The sequence below is a fragment of the Bombina bombina genome, chromosome 6 (assembly GCF_027579735.1).
Source record: "Bombina bombina isolate aBomBom1 chromosome 6, aBomBom1.pri, whole genome shotgun sequence".
In the NCBI taxonomy this organism is placed as follows: Eukaryota; Metazoa; Chordata; class Amphibia; order Anura; family Bombinatoridae; genus Bombina; species Bombina bombina.
The window spans coordinates 1,002,595,357-1,002,622,224 of record NC_069504.1 but is presented as its reverse complement, the minus strand read 5'-3'; the positions used below and the strand labels follow the sequence as shown (position 1 = coordinate 1,002,622,224).

The 26,868-nt window shown below is 37.1% G+C and overlaps 1 protein-coding gene across 1 annotated transcript in view; it reads left to right on the top strand.

The window, feature by feature from the left end:
- Positions 1-26,868, top strand: part of FAM114A2 (family with sequence similarity 114 member A2) — a 92,432-nt gene that overhangs the window by 5,015 nt on the left and 60,549 nt on the right. Inside the window, 4 exon segments of the mRNA XM_053718699.1 lie at positions 800-893; positions 10,469-10,582; positions 11,114-11,220; positions 18,252-18,386. Of these exon segments, the coding sequence (XP_053574674.1) occupies positions 800-893; positions 10,469-10,582; positions 11,114-11,220; positions 18,252-18,386 (450 nt within the window).

Sequence of the window (26,868 nt, the reverse complement as noted above, 5' to 3'; positions counted from 1 at the left end):
GTAAAAGTTTATCAATGGACCTCATACTAAAATCTAAAGTTTATTTAAATTATTAGTTCTACAATGCACACATATATTATCACTTTAAAGGGACACTGAACCCAAATGTTTTCTTTCGTGATTCAGATAGAGCATGCAATTTTAAGCAACTTTCTAATTTACTCCTATTATCAATTTTTCTTCGTTCTATTACTATCTTTATTTAAAAAAGAAGGCATCTAAGCTAAGGAGCCAGGCAATTTTTGGTTCAGACCCTGGACAGCACTTGTTTATTGGTGGGTGAATGTATCCACCAATCAGCAAGAACAACCCAAGTTGTTCACCAAAAATGGGCCAGCATCTAAACTTACATTCTTGCTTTTCAAATATAGATACCAAGAGAATGAAGAAAATTTGATAATAGGAGTAAATTAGAAAGTTGCTTAAAATTGCATGCTCTATATGAATCACGAAAGAACAAAATTTGGGTTCAGTGTCCCTTTAAGTTGACTGTACATTTAAATGTTATTATACATTATTATGAATGCTCCTTTTGCTTTTCATCTCCTCAGAGAGAGGCTTGAGTGCATTTTCTGTACAAGAGTAGACTGCACATTGCCTCACCCAGCATCAAGCTACTCAGTGATTACTTAGCACAGGAGCTCATTTACATAATAACAACAGATTAACTAAACACAATTAAGGACTTTCAAGGGGTGTAGCCTGCACAGCTTCATATTGTGCTTTAAAAACAGTTATTTTGTATGCAGATATTTTGCTGTATATTAATTGCTCAAATACCTTGTGTTGTTTTTTTAAGGAGGAAGAACCCAAATCGCCATCAAGCTGGGGCTACTGGGGAAACTGGGGCAAGTCACTGATTTCTACAGCTACGGCCACTGTGGCCACTGTAGGTAAGTGGTAGTAATAGACATTTACATATTAGCATGTTGTAAGCTATCACTTCTAGACTTTAAAACATTATTCTGAACAAATACTTATTGATCTCTCATATAAAGATGTAGCAATGAATATCATTACTAGAGTCTGACCTTGTATTGTTTCAACAATTTTTGAAATTGATACTATTGTCCAAACAGATGAATGCATGCAGTGTAACATGAGCTGATATTAGCTTAATATTGGCTTAAATGTACACTAAATTAAAAAAGAATCTTTCATGATTCAGATAAAATATAGTTTTAGGGGGGCGTGTCCAAGAAGGAGCCATGATAGGAAGCATTATTCACAGCTCTCCAGGAATCATTAAGAACTTGCTAAAAATTATTGTCTGAGGATACAATATTTGGGAACAATTATCGTTGTGAACTACCTGAGCACAGGGAGAGCTGAAGAAACCTGCTTTAAGTCCTAACACTTACTTTAATATTTGAATCCAGGCGGCTGCGGCCTACCTGCATTAGCGTGACACTTCCCCCCCCCCCCCCCCGGCCATCTGGGTTAAGTGGCCGCTTACAGAGTTATAGGGAGGATTATCGCATATACATGTATAGCGCTCTACCACAGATTTTGACCTGACCCCGACCAACAATTATGGCCTGTGTAGCTGTACTGACATGGGGTGCTTTGGAGAAACTTTTCAGCGACCATTATGGCAGATTGGAGAAGCGCATAGAGTCTATTGTCCTGCGCCATAACTTATTGGAAGGAGCACACACTAAGAGCTGTAGCTCTGAAGAGATAGTTTCCGACACTGCAGAGAACGCTTTGTTCTATGATGTGGACGCAACGGAGCAACCGCTCAATAACACCAAAGTGCATAGTGGTCTAGACCGTAATGAGGAGACCTCCATACAGCGCAAGCCAGCAGGAGCTGCAGCAGCGACTGGGTATGTCACGCAAGCAGATCAGCACAGGACCACAGGCGGGTCATACAGAGGGGAACACCGGAGACACAAGAGAATGAGAGGACCCCAGAGACTGTGTACCCCTGTGTTTCAGGGACAGCGGTATTTGTTGCACCGGTTACACTTTATTGAGCTCCCTGGTATGCGGGGCTATAAGTGGGGCCCATTTGCAGAGAGAGGTTTACACGCTAACTATGCCACGGTCACTGCCAAGTCTGGAGTGGGTTAGATATGGGACACTTATGAAGGACTGGGTAACATTCTATTAAATAAACCTGGCTCCTCTCATGTACTAAAAAACTGTTTACTGCATTGTGTGTCTCCGTTTTCCCTCGTTTATAGCTAGATATTATAAATGAATAGCCAGCACTCATATCACACTTTGCTCCTCTCTTCTATTTTGTGGACTACCAAGTTTACATCCTAAATATGATGACTCTTAGGTTTGATGGTGTTTTTTGTATGCACTAAGGATGAAAACTTCTATTCTGTACACAACGCTGTAAAAGGGCTTTAACCTCCAGAAGTGGTTTGAGTGCCGCATGTATTACACGCATGGAGAAAGCGGGAGTAAGTTAAGTCTGTGAGTCTCCACAGGGCCTATAAGATGTAATGTAATATAAGTTTGACCAGTTTAGTGTAGCTTGCATCAGCTATATTATCTGTGCACCTTTATTTCTTTTCAAACGCATGTATAGTTGGGCACATGATGTTACTCCTCATTTCTCACCCTAAGTTCTGATGATTTTCCTGTTGGATGACGCATCTCATAATATGCTAGGTATGAATGATTGTTTATGATGCAAGCTACTGATAGTTTTATTATTGAATATGGTCCCTTTACTAATGTACTTTAGACCTCCCCACCATGTGACTGATTATTTTCCTATGGGTTACACGAGGGGGGGGGGTTGTTCATGGGTCGTTCATTAGATATATGTTAAACAGCATGTCCCTGTATATTAATGTACATAGTCTAGCCGGATATAGATGCGTGCACTCCTGTAGTCTTATACACTATACCTAATGCAGGTAGAGAGAGGCACAGCTCCCCCTCCATATTATTTTATGTTCCTTCTCCCTTTATTATCCTCTGTATATTTGGCAGAGTTAAGCAGTCTCTGCCCTGTTTGGAGAACTATGGTTTGTTCTCTGAACCCTACCATAGAGTATTAGAAATTTTTGCATTCATATGCCCTTCCTTTCCCCTTTGGTTTTTATTTTATTCTTGGGCCCACCCGTGGTCCTAATGACATAGGAGGGCGAGCATATAGTATAGGTCCACATGTGATCTATCCTGACCTAAATCCCCTAGCGTAAAAAGTTTTGACCAAGGCCCAAAAGTGGCCACTGTTGTGTTAATTGACGTGAGGGGTAAAAGAAAATGAGGGAAGTATGGGTTTGCTCCTCTGGCATTGTATACTGCAAGTTGTAACCAACAAATTATCTTGTTATCCGTGAACTTTTTGTTATACGAGCAACAGCATATGCTTGTTTTTGTTTCCTTCAATTAAAAAAAAAATATATAGTTTTAAAGGATTTTCCAATTTACTTTCATTATCATATTGTCTTTTTATATGTACACTTTCTGAAGCATCAGCTCCTACTGAACATGTGCAAGAGTTCACAGTGTATATGTATATGAGTCTGTTATTGGCTGATGTCTGTCACATAGTACAAGGGGCCATTAAATTGAAGTGCATTTTGAAAATTGTTAGAAAAAAAAATTGAATTGTAATTACTGTGACAAATCCTCTTTTCCCTTTTTATAACAAATGACTGTTTATCACATACAAAATGTTCATACTGTATTCTATAGGAAGAAACCTGTTGAAAGTGCTATACCTTGATTGTAGTAATATATTGTTTTTTTGTTTTATAAACCCAAATTATTCTTTATATGTATTATTATTACCAGTGTATATGGGAAATTACAATTAAGGTATATGCAGACTATGTTGTGATGGCTTCAGATATTTGGCACATATTATAAAGCAGTAATCAATGGAATAAAGCAATTAGGGTACTTCAGAATATTATGAGAACAGTTAGAGTTGATCTTGTGTGGAAGTAGATAAAATAGTCTTTATAGAGTAGTTTCTCTGAATAAGAGTTTTAAGAGATAATTTAAAGCTCTTCAAATGGAGTGACAGAGTGCAGTATGTAATCTACATGGATATTATAGAAAATACCTGTATATGCAGTTGAGTTTGTAATAACGGGAGAGGAAATCTGTAATTCTGCATCAAGACGAAAGAAAAAGTTGGAAGAATTTATTTATCTGCCTGTCTACTCTTTTACGCTAATAATAATGCCTTATTCGAAACATGAAGATATGTAATGTGTCTATAGTTAAATCACTGTCTTGCTTTATAAGCTGATTACTGATTTATGCTAATGCAATAAGTTCATAATAAGCACTGTTATTAATATACTGCAGTCTCTTGTGTGTCTGTTGCCCTTTTTCAGTACTATTGTGAGACTTAGCTAGCGTGCCTCAGCCCCAGGCATAACAGTAAACTACAATGCTCCCATATATATATATATATATATATATATATATATATATATATATATAGCGGGGCAAAAAAGTATTTAGTCAGCCACCAATTGTGCAAGTTCTCCCACTTAAGAAGATGAGAGAGGCCTGTAATTTTTATCATAGCTATACCTCAACTATGAGAGACAAAATGTGGAAAAAAATCCAGACAATCACATTGTCTGATTTGGAAATAATTTATTTGCATATTATGGTGGAAAATAAGTATTTGGTCACCTACAAACAAGCAAGATTTCTGGCTCTCACAGACCTGTATCTTCTTCTTGAAGAGGCTCCTCTGTCCTCCACTCATTACCTTTATTTTTTTTAAATAATTTTTATTGAGGTTAAAGTTACAATACAGCACCACTGTGAGAGAAAGAAAAAAAAACACAATATGCAAATTATTAAACACATAGTCATTTCTGTTTCATCACAGAATAATCCAACAAAATAAGAAAATAAGCTTAACCTCACTTTTTCAATTTTAGAACAACATAAGACATAAAAATATTGACATTTGAAAGTGAACAAATGTGCAGTCTAAATTATTGAGAGCTAAGCAAACATTATTATCCATCATCAAACTAAATGATCTATACGTCAGCATACAAAATAGCTTTTTTCTTTCCCTTTCCTCTTCTTCCCCTTCCTCTCCATACCAGATTTATTTTCACATAGATCAGACCATAAGAAAAAAGAAAAGAAAAAAACAGCAAACAATATTATACATAATAATTGTTGGAGTCGCAGCTCCCACAACCTCAGAAACCACAAGACTGTACATAGAATTTTATCCATCTTGAAAAAAGAGAAAAAAAAACACTCCTCTCTCCCTCAATCCCCCCCCCCCATCCCTGCGGCATCCCCACCCGTTACAACCCACCAAGTCACTCTAACCAGCTATGCGGAAAGACATTTAGTAATGTCAATTCCGCAAAACTCACTGATGATAGGAAAGGGGAGAGAATCTATTTTTGCATCGAGGTAGGATAAGATAATATAACTGGTGACCATTTCCATAAAAATTTCTGGATTCTTTTCTCTGAAGCATCATATAAATGATATGATTCAAATACTATTTGGTCTTGCAATATTTTAAAAATCATAGATAACCCACCACTATTCTTAGCTTTCCAATTTTTCAGTATGCAATGTCTAACTGCCAATATAATTGTATTTAGACTATTTATAGTATTACAATTGATAGCTTCATTCAAAGGACAAAGAAAAATAATATCTATCGCAGATAGAGCTATTGTTACTTTATAAGATTTATTGAACCAAAAAATAATTTTCAACCAAAGTTGTCTAACCTTGGGGCATAACCAAAACATATGAAGTAAATCTGCCCTACCATGTGCACACCGCGGACACCGAGTGACACCAGAAGGATAAAACTTGGATAATTTCCACGGTGAAAAATAGAAATTATTAATCATTTTCATATGAGATTCTTTCCAGGATATTGGAACTTTGCATTTGGACATAGACTTAAAACTCTGATCAATTGTCTCATGTTCCACTGATAAAGTTACCGAACCCCAAGTTTTACATTGATTATCCTTAATGGCCTGGCTCTGTTTGTTGAGCATGATATCATACAGTAGAGAAATTGACGCATCACCTGCAATACATTTTTGAATACATAATTTAATATCCTGCCAGACCGTTTTAAGTGGGACACGCCACCTTTGAGCCATAATGAAATGTCGGATTTGAAAATAAGCAAATAAACCAGACCTAGGAATCCCATATTTACTAAAAATATCTTCTACTGATAATATTTGATAGTTTTCATCCAGTATTTGTCTAACAAATTGCAAACCTTTTCCAGCCCAATCTTTAAATATTTTTTGGTATAACCCTGGAAGAAAGTTTGGATTACCTACAATGGTTGGAAAATCCGAGCAGGAGAAATCCAAATCCAACACTGTACAGAATTTATGCCACGCTTGTACAACATTTTTAATAGAGATAAGGCAACTAATATTCTGCGGTAACTTCTGTATTGAAGAATGTAAAATTGCTTTTAATGAGAACGGGGCAATTAAAAAGGTTTCAATCTCCTCGGATGATACTAAATTGGATCCTGCAAGCCAATCTATCGCTATTTTCTATCGCACAACTAAATTATAAAACTTAAGATTGGGCAATGCTAACCTCGCTATGTCCACCTTTTGCATTAATTTACCTAATGCAATTCGGGGCTTTTTGTTATTCCAGATGAATTTAGAGAATGACGCATTAATTGCTTTCAAATCCTTATTCAGGATAAATAAAGGGAGATTCTGCAATGGGTATAGCAGACGGGGAAAAACAATAGATTTAATTAAATTAACACAAGCTGTCAAAGACAAAGGAAATGCTACCCATAAATGTAGATCAGAATTAATTTTCCGAAACAGTGGCTCAAAGTTGGCTTTATACCACCGACTGGGGTCTTTATGTAAGACTAACCCTAAATATTTAATTGCATCAACTTGCTTAAATGGGATATGTGGTACTACTGTCTGAGTATTATTTAAATACATTAATTCACTCTTTTCCAGATTTATCTTGTACCCTGAGAAGGAACTAAAAATTTCCAAAATTTGAAGAACCATTGGTATAGAATACTGTATGTTAGCCAAAAATACTAAGACGTCATCTGCATATAATAGCGTTTAATATTACCTTTATTAATGGCACCTGTTTGAACTTGTTATCAGTATAAAAGACACCTGTCCACAACCTCAAACAGTCACACTCCAAACTCCACTATGGTGAAGACCAAAGAGCTGTCGAAGGACACCAGAAACAAAATTGTAGACCTGCACCAGGCTGGGAAGACTGAATCTGCAATAGGCAAGCCGCTTGGTGTGAAGAAATCAACTGTGGGAGCAATAATTAGAAAATGGAAGACATACAAGACCACTGATAATCTCCCTCGATCTGGGGCTCCACGCAAGATCTCACCCCGTGGGGTCAAAATGATCACAAGAACGATGAGCAAACATCCCAGAACCACACGGGGGGACCTAGTGAGTGACCTGCAGAGAGCTGGGACCAGTGTAACAAAGGCTACCATCGGTAACACACTACGCTGCCAGGGACTCAGATCCTGCAGTGCCAGACGTGTCCCCCTGCTTAAGCCAGTACATGTCCGGGCCCGTCTGAAGTATGCTAGAGAGCATTTAGATGATCCATAAGCGGATTGGGAGAATGTCATATGGTCAGATGAAACCAAAGTAGAACTGTTTGGTAGAAACACAACTCATCGTGTTTGGAGGAGAGAGAATGCTGAGTTGCAACCAAAGAACACCATACCTACTGTGAAGCATGGGGGTGGCAACATCATGCTTTGGGGCTGTTTCTCTGCAAAGGGAACAGGACGACTGATCCGTGTACATGAAAGAATGAATGGGGCCATGTATCGTGAGATTTTGAGTGCAAACCTCCTTCCATCAGCAAGGGCAATGAAGATGAAACGTGGCTGGGTCTTTCATGACAATAATCCCAAACACACTGCCCGGGCAACGAAGGAGTGGCTTCGTAAGAAGCATTTGAAGGTCCTGGAGTGGCCTAGCCAGTCTCCAGATCTCAACCCCATAGAAAACCTTTGGAGGGAGTTGAAAGTCCATGTTGTCCAGCGACATCCCCAAAACATCACTGCTCTAGAGGAGATCTGCATGCAGGAATGGACCAACTTACCAGCAAGAGTGTGTGACAACCTTGTGAAGACTTACAGAAAAGGTTTGACCTCTGTCATTGCCAACAAAGGCTATATAACAAAGTATTGAGATGACCTTTTGATATTGACCAAATACTTATTTTCCACCATAATTTGCAAATAAATTCTTTCCAAGTCAGACAATGTGATTGTCTGGATTTGTTTCCACATTTTGTCTCTCATAGTTAAGGTATACCTATGATGAAAATTACAGGCCTCTCTCATCTTCTTAAGTGGGAGAGCTTGCACAATTGGTGGCTAACTAAATACCTTTTTGCCCCACTGTATGTGTGTATGTATGTGTGTGTATATATATATATATATATATATATATATATATATGAGCATTGTAGTTTACTGTTATGCCTGGGGCTGAGGCACGCTAGCTAAGTCTCACAATAGTACTGAAAAAGGGCAACCGACACACAAGAGACTACAGTATATTAATAACAGTGCTTATTATGAACTTATTGCATTAGTATAAATCAGTAATCAGCTTATAAAGCAAGGCAGTGATTTAACTATAGACACATTACATATCTTCATGTTTCGAATAAGGCATTATTATTAGCGTAAAAGAGTAGACAGGCAGAGGAGTGCAGTTGCAGTCAACGTCATCATTCAGTGTGACACACGCAGCAGATTTCACAGGTGCTAATGTCTGAGACCTCTCTCTAATATGTTGCCTAAAACTCTCCTGCCCCATCTCAGCAATTCTAATAATTAAAGTACAGTTTAGCAGGCGTGTCTAAAGTTACGTCAGTCATATTATTTTGTAGCAAAAAGTATTCTCAAATGAATATTCTCACAACAGAACATAGTACTTTCTCTCCTGGAATGTGACATCCCACTCTTTCTAGATGATAACACTGCTTGAGAACAGAACAGCAGAGTGAAATGTAATGGAACTATTTATTAAAGGCATTTTCTCTTTAAGAAATATATGTGTTATTATGTGAAAGATATGTATATAGGTACTATATTATACAGTATATGTTTGCATACTTTGTATGTGTCGTGTGAGGAATTACTAATTGTCTGTCCCCTACCTTCTGGGTTTTTAATTTGACTCTGAAGCGATTGTAGGGACTAGTGAAGTAATTTACACACAATGGGGTAATGTCTTGTGGAAGAATGTTAGAAAATATTGGATATTTGAATACGAGGTCAGTTGAGAGATTGTGGCTTTAATCAAGAGGATATGATAAGTTAGTGAATTTGTATAAAATAGTATTGTGCAAGTATAAAACCAAGCTAGCAAATCTGTCATGCTGATATAATAGCTCAGTTATCCACAGTGATGTAGATTTATATGACTTGGGTAGGAGAGAATCCTAGTAACACACTCTTATCTGATATATGCAATGAGTAGCATAGACAGCTGGCGACTTAAAGGGACAAGAAACCCACATGTTTTTCTTTCATGATTCAGAGAGAGCACGCGATTTTAAATAACTTTTCAATTCACTTCTATTATCTAATTTGTTTTGTTCTCTTGGTATCCTTTGTTGAGAAGGATACCTAGGTAGACTCAGGAGCTGCTGATTGGTGACTGCGCATATATGCCTCATGTTATTGGTTCACCCAGTGCATTAACTAGCTCCCTGTAATGCATTGCTGCTCCTTCAACAAAGGATACCAAGATAACAAAACAAATTAGATAATATAAGTAAATTGGTAAATTTTTATATCACATTCTCTATCTGTATCATGCATGAACACAATTGGGTTTAATTTCCCTTTAAGTTACTAAAGAAGGGACAGGTGTGAAGTAGAAAGCCAGACCTAAGCTTAACTATACATCATAAAACCTATTTAAATGGACAGTAAAGTCAAAATTTAACTTTCATAATTCAGATAGAGAATACAACTTTTAACAACTTTCCAATTTACCTCTATTATTAATTCTGCTTTGTTCTCTCTGGATCTTTTGCTGTAAAGTATAGCTAGGTGCTAGGTTTAGGAGCAGCAACACAATACTGGGAGCTAGCTGGTGATTGGTGGCTGCACATTTATTCCTCTTGTCATTGGCTCACCCAATGTGTTCAGCTAGTTTCCAGTAGTGCATTGCTGCACCTTCATCAAAGGATACCAAGAGAATGAAACAAATTTGATAACAGAAGTAAATTGGAAACTGTATGCCGTATCTGAATTATGAAAGAAAAATGTTGAGTTTCATATTCATTTAAGAGTCCTGATCCTGACACCAATCCTTTATTATTATTTGGGAAAAGTCTGTTAGGATATCAACAAAAAAAGCAACTGATCATATAGTTTTCACTGTATATGTGTTTGTGACAGGGATTTTTTTTTTATATTACAGAGTCTTTCGAAATCTGATAAAATGTTCACATCTGCTTTACCCCACAGGACATGGTATTTCAAGTGCTATTGAGAAGGCGGAGACAAGTTTGGGTATTCCCAGCCCTGTAGAGTTGTCTTTCGGAAATCAAGGGAAACCTACAGATGGGGAGCAGCTCAGTGGTATATCCGCATACTTCTGTTTTACTGTTGTAACTGGGTTATAAGCAGAGCAGAGGAATACAGACCATGGAAACACCATCTCATGCTTAGTATTTCCTTTTTACTATTGTTCAGTAGCTAATAGCTTAATTTAAAATGAAAACTGTTAATAGAGGAAAACGTTATAGGTTATTTTATGTGTTTGATATGTTTTAACGACTGCAATTGCCACTTGCAATGCAGCATTGCTTAACATTGCACAAGAGCTTTTTGTACAATGCCTCCCCCAGCTCTTGCACAACCATTTGCACAAGAGCAGGGCCTATCAATCACCCTAAACAAGAAGTGTCTGCACCGCAATACCTCATAAGCTGCAAATGCAGTTTAATAAATATTCCCCTATGAGTTTTCTCACATCCTGCAATCTTTGTTATATGCAAAAAACTAGCAATCCCCTTTAATTATCTGAAGATCATCCAATCCTGCAGTATATTAACATCAGTTACATTGTGCACAAATTCTGTATAAATACATTTTTTTTAACTGTTCTAGATCCTGAAACTGAAGAGAACAGTGAGGCTCAGGACAGTGAATCCACATCACCCATTACAGGAGCACTGGGCTTCTTCTCCAGCATCTCAACAGCTGTACAAAGCACAGTGAGTAGAAATACAAAATTAGCTCTGCAGCACTTGTTTCCAAATCTGTCCAGCACTGTTTAATCTTATGGATATTTAATACAATAAAGATGATTAACTTCTTATTAAATTATAAAAGTTCTCTAAAATTAACAGCAACACTATATTATAAAGTTAGATTATGGATATAACTAGCTTTTGTTCTCTAATTATTGATCATGATAAGAGGTTTACAGCTCGTATAACAAGTTGAAAGTGTGTGTGTGTGTATATATATATACAGTATAGTATATATATATATATATATATATATATATATATATATATATATATATATATATATACTGTGTATATATATATACAGTATATATATATATGTATATATATATATATATATATATATATATATATATATATATATATACTGTAAACTAGCTGAACACATCGGGTGAGCCTAATATGTATGTGTGTGTGTGTGTATATATATATATATATATATATATATATATTATTTTTTTTTTATATATATGTAATGTGACAGAACCCAAGGCATAGTATTGGAAGGCGTCTGTATTCCCCCTAAAGTGCTGCATTGCAGGGTGTGGTCTGACAACCCCAGGGAGAATAGTTGTGTTTGTTTACCACATAAAGAAAATATGTGATTTATTTCCATCTCACCCAGCTAGCTCCTCCCCTGCATGTGATAATTGACATCAGGTACCAATAAAATCCCCAGTCAGGGATTCAGAGTCAGAATGCCAGCAGTATGGGAAACTGCAACACTCTCCTGAGAGACTGAGAGGAATTATCTCTAAAAGGAAAAACAAAGTTTGAAAGATCTGTGCATTTATCTTTTGTGAAAAGCCAAATTAGTGCAGTCAGTTATACCTGTTATTAAGTGCTCAGTGGAGCAAGCCTCTTTTGTTTTCTTTATGTTTTGCCTGTTTTTGCCAGACCTGTAAATGAATGGACTATATTTTATAAAGCTACAACCTTGAGTGGTATTTCCAGCTTTGAAGACTGTGTGGTTGTAAGATCCCAGGTCACAATATATATGTCCAGAAAGAAAGGCACTCACTGGGTCTTGAAAAATGTAGAATTCATTTCTTTATTAAAGTGACGTTTCGAGGTTACCCTCGTCCTCAGACCAACCAGCATCATATATATGAACTAAACAGGTCCCGCACTCTCCGCTGTGAAAACACAAACTTCTTTAATTAAACTGTGACGTTTCGAGGTAGTTAGCCCCTTCCTCAGACAGATAATTATATAGTGCAACTTACTCCCCTTAAATATCCTCCACAATGTGCTATGAATGCTGAACACTTGCAGCGTCTCATCTGCGCAACTGAGCATGCTCAGAGATAACTACGGTGGCCGCATTGGGACAAACAACTAAAAGCAAAGTTAAAGATGAAAAGTTAAAAACGGAAAATGCCGATTATACCCCAAACTCGACAGCTTAGACAGATTATTGATGTTTTTCAAATATTTATTCCACTAGAGATGAGTTAATGTCTGATATATAACTAAAGCTGATCTCTGTATAACTTATTATATTCTGCTACCTGTTCTTCTTACATATGCAGACGTTTAATCTGTGCCTTAACATTTGTATTATGCTGTGTGTTGAAAATTTTCTGTGCTTTGAAATGAAACTGTTGTTATCATCTCTTTTTTGAATTTATCAATAAAAGAAAATCTTTAAAAAAAAAAAAAAAAAAAAAAGGAAAATGCCTGAAATTACAATGTAACAATATTCATATAAACAAAAATGTAACCCAAGTAGCCCTTATATATGTGATGAATAACTCATCTTCACAATATGTAACAAAACTAGCAAAAACAAACATTGGCTACAAATAAATATTACATCTTAACTAATGAGAGAAATATGTAAGACGTTACTTACAAAAAACATGCAAGTAATGAATATCAAGTGTAGTTATGAAATCCATACCCTTAAACAGGACATAATGAATTTGACCAGGGAGACAAATGAAACCTGCCTACCGCAAAAATTGCTTTAACTAGGAGGGAATATGTCAAAAAGACATAAAAATGATGAATACAATCTTAATCATCCCTGTATAATCTAATAACTGACAGACTCAGAGTATGACTATCAGATTAGTATGAATCTATGGCTAGCTGTACTACACAATATACTATTACGTGTAAAATGTGTACAAACAGGATCATTACAAGAAACATTGCACATCAAAATGGGTATTAAGGCCCATAGGTATTAAAGTATCCAAGGTGTAAATCCACCTGGTCTCTTTTTGCAACAACAAGTTGGCCCTATTACCCCCTCTCAGTAAGGGAGGGACGTGATCAATGATCACATATCGCAAATCGGCCACAGTATGTTTGGCAGACAAAAAGTGTCTAGCCACTGGCTGATCATTTTCACCAGTGGCTAGGGCAGCACGTATGGATCCCTTGTTAATGGCCATACGGGTACGTAGATCATCATTTGTTTTGCCTACGTAATATCTGCCATAGCAACAGTGCAGCATGTACACTATAAACCTGGTAGTGCATGTGACTCTGTGCTTAATGGCATATGTACACACATAAAGACATATATATAGGTGCATTGGAGCCATTTGCAGTTAAAGAGACACTCAAGTCAAAATTAAACTTTCATTATTCTGATAGAGCATGCAATTTTAAACAACTTTCCAATTTACTTCCATTAACAAAATGTGACCATGTTCAAGAATTCACAGAATAAGCATGTATTCATTTGTGATTGGCTAATGGCTGTCACATGGTACGTTATGCATTTGTACATGGTACAGGGGGAGTGGAAATAGACATAACTTTTTATATTGTCAGAAAAAAAATCTACTACTCATTTGAAAGTGCTACTGCATTGTCTTGTTATCTTGCATTTGTTGATTATGCAAATCGACTGTGTTGACTGGTCTTTTAAGTAGATGAAAAGCATATTTATGCAATATTCATATTTAATAAAGTGTTCATCTGTATTTTTACTGTAGGGGAATATATTCTAAGTATTTTTAAATAGATGTTCCTATATATTTATATATATATATATATATATTATATATATATATATATATATATATATATATATGGAAAAGGAAGAGTCGAAAACCGCGCTATTCAAGGATCTAATCCAGGTCCCACTTGCGGTTGGATGACTGATATGTATGTGTATATATTTCTCTCAACCCCTTAATAATGAACTGGGGATTATTTGTGATTATAGATATCACTGGCAGTTGACTTGTGATTATGAATATCACTAGATAGTATAAGTAGTTAAAAGGGTACACTGTTAGTGAAAATCTTATTATATATAGTCACAATGGTACATCACATGAAATAATGATAAATTAATGATACATTCTAGGTGAAAACATTAGATAATAAGTCCATCAAAGGCATATATTGATAAGACGATAATAACGTTTTTTCACACTCAGAATATCCGGTAGGTATTGCACTTACTAGAACAGACCTTAATCATATGAGGTAAGTTGCCGCCTCTATAAGTGGGAAACTTCCGAAGATCTGATGTGGCAGTAGTTGTAGGGCCGTGTATGCGTGTCCTTCTCCTCTTAGAGTATGGGATCTTGATCCTGGTAGAGACTGGTTACAGATTCTCCCCGAGCTCCAGCAGATTTATGCAAAATGAGAAGCAGAGGACAAATACATAGTGTAAAACTGTTTAATTATAAAAAAGAAAAAAGAAAAACAGACAAATGGCCACTCACATTAAAAGTCCTCAAACATATGAGGCATGTAAAACACACTCGGAAAAAGCCTGTGTATCACAAACTCTGTATATGGGAAACTGCAGGTGCTGTATCTCAGTAAGAAGAGAGCGTGTTCTCCCAGAAACCAGATAAATGTCCGGTGATTTTATACAGACTAATAAGTTCCTTTTTCAAATTTGCAAATATGATGCAGATGCAATGCAAAGATCACAATCTATTAATGGTAGTAATAAAACAGAGAGTCCTCCAAGTGGAGTCTATAAAATGGTCCCTTACGCATTTCAAAGACTGTTTTTCTCCTTCTTCAGAGGGTATTTGTTGGATCATGCTAAATAATTCTCCTGTATTCGTCTATAAAAGCCGGGCGGCGGCACGCCCCTAGAGTTTGGTTGTTAGTTATAATTGGGCTAGATTGCTGTCTATCATAGTACTAACCTGGTACGTAGTGTTCCTGTTAGTAAACGTGTTCAATCAGTGGTTATTAGAAAGTGACGTCCCTACGTGTCTGCGTGTTTACGCATTAACGTATTGGACGTCTGGGCCTGATATTATGTGTATGGTTTTTATAGTAACCAGATCGCAATAGAATGTTTGTACGTAATAGCGCGATCTTCATGTGGGCTATTGTTTTGTATATCGTTCTTATGGCAACAGTGTTATATGGCGTTGCAGCCCTGGAGTGTACAGAGCAATCGTGTCTATTTGAAAGAGTACAATATTATCACTCAAATTTTTCTTCTTCTATAGTATATATATATATATATATTTATATATATATATATATATATATATATATATATATATATATATATATATATATGTGTGTGTGTATATATATATATACACAGAGAGAAGTGCACTCACAGGAACGAACAACTTGCTCAATGCCATTGTTAAGCCTGTTCTATGGCGATTTTACCACCTGGGTGCAACTTTTTAGCCCAGTAATGCTTTTCACAGAGTCAAACTTTCCTGTAGTATATTAGTCTGATCCTGCCTATTACAGTCAGTCCAGCGCCGAAATACCAGGCAATTCTTCTCTGAACAAGGAACACAGCAACCCCAGACGATCGTTTCGGCCTTCATTGGGCCTCGTCAGTGAGGTGTAGCCATATTCCTCTAAGCAACCTGAGCAAGGAGTCCACGTTTGGATATATTGATATAGATATAAATAAAAAGAGAGAAGCGCTCAACCTGGGAACGAACAATAGCATAATAGCTTGTTCTATGACTAGTTACCACTCAAGAAGCAGCCTCTTTTTGCTCAACAGGTTGAGCGCTTCTCTCTTTTAATTTATGCAAATTCTGACTCTTAGGGAAGTCTCCTTAAGTGTGATGCAGGAATCCAGACGTGGACCCGTTACTCAGTGTGCCTAGAGGAATATGGCTGCACCTCACTGACGAGGCCTACACTAGGCCGAAACGTACGTCTGGGGTTTTGCCATTTCCCTTGTTCAGAGAGGGATTGCCTGGTATTTCGAAGCTGGACTGTACTGTTAAGTCAGGATCAGACTGATATGCTACAGGAAAGTTCTTCTCTGTGAAAGGCACAGGTTGAGCAAAAAGAGGCTGCTTCTTGGGTGGTAACTAGCCATAGAACAAGCTATTATGCTATTGTTTGTTCCCAGGTTGAGCGCTTCTCTATTTTAATTTATGCAAATTATGACTCTTAGGGAAGTCTCCCTAAGTGTGATGCGGGAATCCAGATGTGGACCCGTTGCTCAGTGTGCCTAGAGGGATATGGCTGCACCTCATTGACGAGGCCTACACTAGGCCGGAACGTATGTCTGGGGTTTTGCCGTTTCCGTTGTTCAGAAAGGATTGCGTGGTATTTCGGGGCTGGACTGTACTGTGAAGTCAGGATCAGACTGATATGCTACAGGAAAGTTTTTCTCTGTGAAAGGCATTTGTTGAGCAAAAAGAGGCTTCTTGGGTGGTAACTAGCCATAGAACAAACTATTATGCTATTGTTCGTTCCCAGGTTGAGCGTTTCTCTCTTCTAATTTATAGATATAGATAGATAGATATAGATATATAGATAGATATTTTACCAAAATACTATCATATATATAGAAATATGTTTTTATGAATAAATATATTCTTCTTTGTGAAGAACGTTGAAATGTGAAATATTCATATTATATGTTGAGTTTAGCACACTTCAGAATATGCAATATATATTATATTGTGTGTTTAATTAGGATTTGAATATTATTGTAATATATATTTTAGAAAAAAATGTGGTTTTATGTTAGCTTTATGTGATTTTAATATTGTGACAATGAAAGCTGTGTAAGTGTACTTGTATGTTTAATGATCTGTGTATATAAAATTAATTTTCTGAGCATTATGTACTAAAAACGTACTATTAATACCAAATTATTAATGGTGCAGATAAAAGTTTAACATTTGTGATAATATGTAGTTAAGCTTATTCTTCTATAAGGGGTATAGCTTACAGTATGTACTGTTTACATACACGCACACGTATACACACACACACTAGAAATGTGCATTTCTGCACTTCGGGTGTAAACTAATTAGGAAGAAGGCGGCCGCAAGCTGCATTCAGTTCTTTTCAGAAGTGGATTTAATTATTGTGAAAGTGCAACACACTGAGATCTCACTGTTCTGCACTTTCACAATAATAAATCTGGCGCTGAATGTGGTCTGTGAGGGCCTTCTTCCGCATTAATTAGCACCCAAAGGGCACAAATGCACAAACACACTCACACACACACACATATATTTATATAAACATATTTTATTAATAATTTACTTTGTATTTTATGATTCTGTAGTGTAGAATGTGTTTATTTTGATTTGTTAATAAAGCCCTATTAGAGGACAGGTTTGAAAACCCTTGAGATAGAGCATACATTTGTATACAAACGTTTTACTTCTATTATCAATTTTGCTTCATACTTTTGGTATTCTCTCTTTAAGAAGCAGCAATGCACTACTGGGAGCTAGGTGAACCCATTAGTAAGCCAATCACAAGAGGCATATATGTACAGCCACCAGTCAGCAGCTAGTTACCAGTTTCTACTTAAGTGTGCTTTTCAACAAAGGATGCCAAGAAAATGAAGCAAATTAGATAATATAAATAAAAAAAAGTTGTTTAAATTTGTATGCTCTATCTGAATCAAAAAATATTTTTTGGGTTTTCATGTCCAGTTTAAGAAGTAGCAATTTCACTGCACACATGGACAGCTTGTTTTATATAACACAATTTTCCTAAATTATGCAAAATACTTTTCTTTTTTTCATTGACATTGTTACCTTTTATCTCATGCTTAGGGGAAGACAGTCCTGACTGGTGGATTGGATGCCCTGGAGTTTATTGGAAAAAAGACGATGGACGTGATTGCAGAAGGAGATCCAGGCTTCAAAAAAACCAAAGGACTTATGAACAGGAACACCACATTGTCTCAAGTAAGAAACTGCTGTCAACCAAAGCTCAGCTACACTTGGCAAAGAAACACGGAATATAGAAATAATAATATAACCCTGTCATTGGCCGCATCAGTAGTCTACATGAACCGGCATCTTCATGGTGCTTAGCAATTTTAGTAGAGGAGACTGATGATTTCAAACAATATCTGTGCTATATATCAATAACTGTATGCTGTTGTGCATGGTTCTATTGTGGCACTCATTTAGCTACAGTTATCTCAACATTTTCAAACATCAAAATTCTTATAGAATCTGCATAATCATAGAACAGGTTCTACTTTACTCTTCTTAATATCTCCATTGGGAGTCCAGAGTTTAAAGGGACAATGTACTCTAAAATGTTCTCCCCTTTAATGTGTTCCCATTGGCACATTTTACCTGCTGGAGTGTATTTCATTGTTTGCAAACCACTACTTTACCTTTATTTGTTATTTTAAATAGCTATTTTTGCTTGGTGGGCCCCCACCTACACTATAATTCTGAGTAACAAATGTTTACTCTGTAGAAAATCTATGTAAATATGGGACAAACTCCCAGTGGGGGTGGGGGGTGGGGGGGTGAGAGAGAGAGATTTTGTATGTGAAATATCTGCTTGTGTTTATTCAACCCCTCAGCTATTATTGGTTTGTCAATACTTAACATAAATACTTGCAGGCTCAGCCCATTGTTATGGGCATGTGCTAAATCAATGATGGCAAACCTTGGTACTCCAGATGATTCAGAACTACATTTTCCCATGATGCTCCACTGAACTGCAGAGGGCCTAAACATCATGGGAAATATAGTTCTGAAACATCAGTGGTGCCAAGGTTTTCCTTCACTTTCCTAGGTGATGGTTTTAATAAAAATAGCTATTTCAAATGAAAAAATAAACATGAATGATCCATTTACATTATATTTAATACTCTGCAGTAATGTGGAACACATTAAGGGGAAACACATTTTATAGAACAGTGTCCCTTTAACATGTTGAATGCATTTTTGTTTTTTCACATAGTATAAACTAGTATTTAAAGGTATACTAAACCCACATTTTTTCTTTCATGATTCAGATAGAACATGCCGTTTTAAGCAACTTTCTAATTTACTACTATTATCAAATTTTCTTCATTCTCTTGCTATCTTTATTTTAAAAGCAGTAATGCAAAGCTTACGGAGCCGGCCCATTGTTGATTCAGCACCCTGGATAGTTCTTCCTTATTGATGGCTACATTTAGCCACCAATAAGCAAGCATAACCCAGGTTCTGAAAAAGAAATGGTCCGGCTCCTAAGCTTTACGTTCCTTCTTTTTAAATAAAGATAGCTAGAAAACGATGAAAAAATAATAATAGGAGTAAATTAGAAAGTTGCTTAAAATTGCAGGCTCTCAATTATTAAAGAAAAAAAAATAGGTTTAGTATTCCTTTAAACTTGGTATTAAAAATACTCTGCATGCAAAATAATTATTTTTAAAATCTTTTGAAATGTCCGTTTGATAGCATTATTCACATTGTTTAGCAGTTCAGGGACATACTTTTTGAGAAGCCCCTTGAGGATTATTATCTTATCTCTTTTTCTGTGTCCCATTAAATGAGCTCCAACACTAATCAAGCAGTCATTGTTTTAGGAGAAAATGGAAAAAAACACATATTAAAGGTTAAACTACAAAATAGTTTGCAAAATAAATGAAGAAAGTAGATACATTTTTTGCAAAATTAAACATTTTGGGCTAGATTACAAATGGAGTGCAAAATATTGCTTACGCAAGCGATATTTGCGCTCCACTCTGTAATACCAGCACACGCAAATGTGTGCTGGTATTACAAGTTAGGTGCAATGCAAACGTGACCTCTGTGGAACAACTGTTTTCCTATGACATGGAGAGTCCACAACATCATTCCAATTACTAGTGGGATATTCAACTCCTGGCCAGCAGGAGGAGGCAAAGAGCACCCCAGCAAAGCTGTTAAGTGTAACTTCCCTTACCCATAATCCCCAGTCATTCTCTTTGCCTCTGTCAATGGAGGATGTGTGAATTTGGTGTCTGAAGATATGTATTCCTTTTATGAGTACTTTTCCCTTCAAGCAAGGATTGGGGCTATGCTGTGTCCATGTCAATCTCTTTAGTAAGAGTAATGGGGGCTCTTATCAGTTAGAAAGTGGCGAGGTTGTATTTGCTTTATTTCTAACATTATTGCTACCCCCATTTATAGAAAGCCAGGGTTGGTTACTCTGTTCTTTCTTTGACTGCAGGTCCCTGTCTGAGATTGACTGAATGATTCAGACCTGGAGTTGGTGAGACTTCTAACTGTGAGTCCCTGTATCTACCCCCCATGGCTTGTGATCTAATGAGGCATGATAGAGGTGAGGGACTTTTTATTTTATGGCTGGGTACCCTCCAGTGAGGGTGGGCAATGAGGGAGGGTGATATATTGGCCTAAAACTATGACTTCCAGTGAAGTTTGTTAATTCTGGGCTTGGATTCTCCCTGCCTGTGGCGGCGTTTTTCATCTCTACTTCTAAAATAATTAGAGACAAGCGCACTCTATCATCTAGTAGGTATGCAGTTCAGAGTCCCTCTCAGGTAAGGGGTTTTTCTGCTGCCTTTTTTCTATTACTTATTGATGGAATTCTGTGTACCCCTGGAAGGGGATATTAAGGGTTAAAATGTACTCCTTGTGTGGGGTTCAATTTTTTGGATTATCCCTTATTTGTAGAGCTAAATTCGGCGTGAGAGTTTAAGTAGCCAATGCTCTTTTTAATTCCTATTTGGATACAGTATTTCTAGACTTATCGATCCTTTCCTAAGTCTCAGAGTGTGTAACTTTTTTTTTCTGCATGGAGGCAGATTGTTACTTATCTGTGGATAGCAGGTAATCAGTCTTATGATCCTTATAGACTCAATGTTTATGGGGTTTTTATGTCATTGCTTGCATTAATGTTATAACCTCTCATTTTGTAAGGAGCTTATTTGGCAGCTATTTTGGCGCATTAAATTTGAACGCCTGTTATTTGTGATGGATTATGGCAATTTGCTTCTGGCCGTTATGCCGGTTAGTTGTTTCCTCATTCTGCTATCCTAGATCACAGTAAGGTGATCGTTATACGCTGAAGTTTTTTATAAGCGGTTTTGTGTAGACTTCCTTTCTTTATGGAGGGTATGCATCTAGTAAATCGCCATTGTTGGTGGTTGTTATGGCGCTTATAATGTGTGTCTTTTCATCTAGAGAGAATGTCAGCCTGCTCTGTGTATCGCTATTATGGTTTTTTAATGTTGGACATTTTATCATGTTATGGCGCAGTTTATTTATATACATTGATAGAACGGCCGCTTCGTGGGCGGGGCCTATTTTAATTTCAATTTTCAGTGTCTACCCCCTGGTGGTGGCGATCACAATGCACTCCTTTACTTTGTATGCATTGCGGGCTTAGTGTTTTGGGTCTCCAGTAGGAGACTTAATGTATCTACAGCGACGACCTGTTGTGTTTACACAGTCAATCTTTTATCTGTTATAATAGTGTGTTAATGTTTAGGATTCTTATCCTAGCACAACAGCTGTAAATATAATGAGCTGCAATTTTAAGTGATATATTTTTCTACTTTAAATCATGGTGGTTCATAATAGCCACGGAGCTTCATTTTGAATAGGGTGTTTCAAACTATTACTCTCCTATTAACCCCTTAATGACCACAGCACTTTTCCATTTTCTGTCCGTTTGGGACCAAGGCTATTTTTACATTTTTGCGGTGTTTGTGTTTAGCTGTAATTTTCATTTTACTCATTTACTGTACCCACACATATTATATACCGTTTTTCTCGCCATTAAATGGACTTTCTAAAGATACCATTATTTTCATCATATCTTATAATTTACTATAAAAAAATTATAAAATATGAGGAAAAAATGGAAAAAAAACACACTTTTTTCCTAACTTTGACCCCCAAAATCTGTTTACACATCTACAATCACCAAAAAACACCCATGCTAAATAGTTTCTACATTTTGTCCTGAGTTTAGAAATACCCAATTTCTTTCATGTAATTAGCAAGAGTCCATGAGCTAGTGACGTATGGGATATACATTCCTACCAGGAGGGGCAAAGTTTCCCAAACCTCAAAATGCCTATAAATACACCCCTCACCACACCCACAAATCAGTTTTACAAACTTTGCCTCCTGTGGAGGTGGTGAAGTAAGTTTGTGCTAGATTCTACGTTGATATGCGCTCCGCAGCAGGTTGGAGCCCGGTTTTCCTCTCAGCGTACAGTGAATGTCAGAGGGATGTGAAGAGAGTATTGCCTATTTAAATTCAATGATCTCCTTCTACGGGGTCTATTTCATAGGTTCTCTGTTATCGGTCGTAGAGATTCATCTCTTACCTCCCTTTTCAGATCGACGATATACTCCTATATATACCATTACCTCTACTGATTCTCGTTTCAGTACTGGTTTGGCTTTCTACTACATGTAGATGAGTGTCCTGGGGTAAGTAAGTCTTATTTTTGTGACACTCTAAGCTATGGTTGGGCACTTTTATATAAAGTTTCTAAATATTTGTGTTTAAACATTTATTTGCCTTGATTCAGGATGTTCAATATTCCTTATTTCAGACAGTCAGTTTCATTATTTGGGATAATGCATTTGAATAATCAATCATTTTATTGCGTCATTCTTGGCGTGGACTTTTTTGGCACAAAAAATTCTTTGTTATTTCCGGTGTCGTTCTTGTCACCGGAAGTTGCGTAATTTTTTTGACGTTTTTGCGCCAAAAGTGTCTGCGTTACCGGATGTGGCGTCATTTTTGGCGCTAAAAGCATTTAGGCGACAAATAATGTGGGCGTCTTTTTTGGCGCTAAAAAATATGGGCGTCATTATTGTCTCCACATTATTTAAGTCTCATTGTTTATTTGCTTCTGGTTGCTAGAAGCTTGTTCACTGGCATTTTTTCCCATTCCTGAAACTGTCATTTAAGGAATTTGATCAATTTTGCTTTATATGTTGTTTTTTCTATTACATATTGCAAGATGTCTCAGATTGACCCTGAATCAGAAGATACTTCTGGAAAATCGTTGCCTGATGTTGGATCTACCAAGTTAAGTGTATTTGCTGTAAACTTGTGGTATCTCTTCCTCCAGCTGTTGTTTGTAATGAATGTCATGACAAACTTGTTAATGCAGATAATATTTCCTTTAGTAATGTTACATTACCTGTTGCTGTTCCATCAACATCTAATACTCAGAGTGTTCCTGTTAACATAAGAGATTTTGTTTCTAAATCCATTAAGAAGGCTATGTCTGTTATTCCTCCTTCTAGTAAGCGTAAAAGGTCTTTTAAAACTTCTCATTTTTCAGATGAATTTTTAAATGAACATCATCATTCTGATTCTGATCATGTTTCCTCTGGTTCAGAGGATTCAGTTTCAGAGGTTGATGCTGATAAATCTTCATATTTATTCAAAATGGAATTTATTCGTTCTTTACTTAAAGAAGTCTTAATTGCATTAGAGATAGAGGAATCTGGTCCTCTTGATACTAAATCTAAACGTTTAAATAAGGTTTTTAAATCTCCTGTAGTTATTCCAGAAGTTTTTCCTGTCCCTGATGCTATTTCTGAAGTAATTTCCAGGGAATGGAATAATTTGGGTAATTCATTCACTCCTTCTAAACGTTTTAAGCAATTATATCCTGTGCCATCTGACAGATTAGAGTTTTGGGACAAAATCCCTAAGGTTGATGGGGCTATCTCGACTCTTGCTAAACGTACTACGTATTCCTACGGCAGATAGTACTTCCTTTAAGGATCCTTTAGATAGGGAAATTGAATCCTTTCTAAGAAAAGCTTACTTATGTTCAGGTAATCTTCTTAGACCTGCTATATCTTTAGCGGATGTTGCTGCAGCTTCAACTTTTTGGTTGGAAGCTTTAGCGCAACAAGTAACAGATCATAATTCTCATAGCATTGTTAATCTTCAACATGCTAATAATTTTATTTGTGATGCCATCTTTGATATCATTAGGGTTGATGTCAGGTATATGTCTCTAGCTATTTTAGCTAGAAGAGCTTTATGGCTTAAAACTTGGAATGCTGATATGTCTTCTAAGTCAACTTTGCTTTCCCTTTCTTTCCAGGGTAATAAATTATTTGGTTCACAGTTGGATTCTATTATATCAACTGTTACTGGGGGGAAAGGAACTTTTTTACCACAGGATAAAAAATCTAAAGGTAAATTTAGGTCTACTAATCGTTTTCGTTCCTTTCGTCACAATAAGGAACAAAAGCCTGATCCTTCCCCTACAGGAGCAGTATCAGTTTGGAAACCATCTCCAGTCTGGAATAAATCCAAGCCTTTTAGAAAGCCAAAGCCAGCTCCCAAGTCAACATGAAGGTGCGGCCCTCATTCCAGCTCAGCTGGTAGGGGGCAGATTACGATATTTCAAAGAAATTTGGATCAATTCGATTCACAATCTTTGGATTCAGAACATTGTTTCACAAGGGTACAGAATAGGCTTCAAGATAAGGCCTCCTGCAAGAAGATTTTTTCTTTCCCGTGTCCCAGTAAATCCAGTGAAGGCTCAAGCATTTCTGAAATGTGTTTCAGATCTAGAGTTGGCTGGAGTAATTATGCCAGTTCCAGTTCTGGAACAGGGGCTGGGGTTTTACTCAAATCTTTTCATTGTACCAAAGAAGGAGAATTCCTTCAGACCAGTTCTGGTTTTAAAAATATTGAATCATTATGTAAGGATACCAACATTCAAAATGGTAACTATAAGGACTATTCTGCCTTTTGTTCAGCAAGGGCATTATATGTCCACAATAGATTTACAGGATGCATATCTGCATATTCCGATTAATCCAGATCACTATCAGTTTCTGAGATTCTCTTTCCTAGACAAGCATTACCAGTTTATGGCTCTGCCGTTTGGCCTAGCAACAGCTCCAAGCATTTTTACAAAGGTTCTCGGTGCCCTTCTCTCTGTAATCAGAGAACAGGGTATTGTGGTATTTCCTTATTTGGACGATATCTTGGTACTTGCTCAGTCTTCACATTTAGCAGGATCTCATACGAATCGACTTGTATTGTTTCTTCGAGAACATGGTTGGAGGATCAATTTACCAAAAAGTTCATTGATTCCTCAGACAAGGGTAACCTTTTTAGGTTTCCAGATAGATTCAGTGTCCATGACTCTGTCTCTGACAGACAAGAGACGTCTAAAATTGGTTTCAGCTTGTCGAAACCTTCAGTCTCAATCATTCCCTTCGGTAGCCTTATGCATGGAAATTCTAGGTCTTATGACTGCTGCATCGGACGCGATCCCCTTTGCTCGTTTTCACATGCGACCTCTTCAGCTCTGTATGCTGAACCAGTGGTGCAGGGATTATACAAAGATATCTCAATTAATATCTTTAAAACCGATTGTACGATACTCTCTGACGTGGTGGACAGACCACCATCGTTTAGTTCAGGGGGCTTCTTTTGTTCTTCCGACCTGGACTGTGATTTCAACAGATGCCAGTCTGACAGGTTGGGGAGCTGTTTGGGGGTCTCTGACAGCACAAGGGGTTTGGGATTCTCAGGAGGTGAGATTACCAATCAAAATTTTGGAACTCTGTGCAATTTTCAGAGCTCTTCAGTCATGGCCTCTTCTAAAGAGAGAGTCGTTCATTTGTTTTCAGATGGACAATGTCACAACCGTGGCATATGTCAATCATCAAGGAGGGACTCACAGTCCTCTGGCTATGAAAGAAGTGTCTCGAATACTGGTATGGGCGGAATCCAGCTCCTGTCTAATTTCTGTGGTTCATATCCCAGGTATAGACAATTGGGAAGCGGATTATCTCAGTTGCCAAACGTTACATCCGGGCGAATGGTCTCTTCACCCAGAGGTATTTCTTCAGATTGTTCAAATGTGGGGACTTCCAGAAATAGATCTGATGGCTTCTCATCTAAACAAGAAGCTTCCCAAGTATCTGTCCAGATCCAGGGATCCTCAAGCGGAGGCAGTGGATGCATTGTCACTTCCTTGGAAGTATCATCCTGCCTATATCTTTCCGCCTCTAGTTCTTCTTCCAAGAGTGATTTCCAAGATTCTAAAGGAGTGCTCGTTTGTTCTGCTGGTGGCTCCAGCATGGCCTCACAGGTTTTGGTATGCGGATCTTGTCCGGATGGCCACTTGCCAACCGTGGACTCTTCCGTTAAGACCAGACCTTCTATCGCAAGGTCCTTTTTTCCATCAGGATCTCAAATCCTTAAATTTGAAGGTATGGAGATTGAACGCTTGATTCTCAGTCATAGAGGTTTCTCTGACTCTGTGATTAATACTATGTTACAGGCTCGTAAAACTGTATCTAGGAAGATATATTATCGAGTCTGGAAGATTTACATTTCTTGGTGTTTTTCTCATCATTTTTCTTGGCATTCTTTTAGAATTCCTAGAATTTTACAGTTTCTTCAGGATGGTTTGGATAAAGGTTTGTCTGC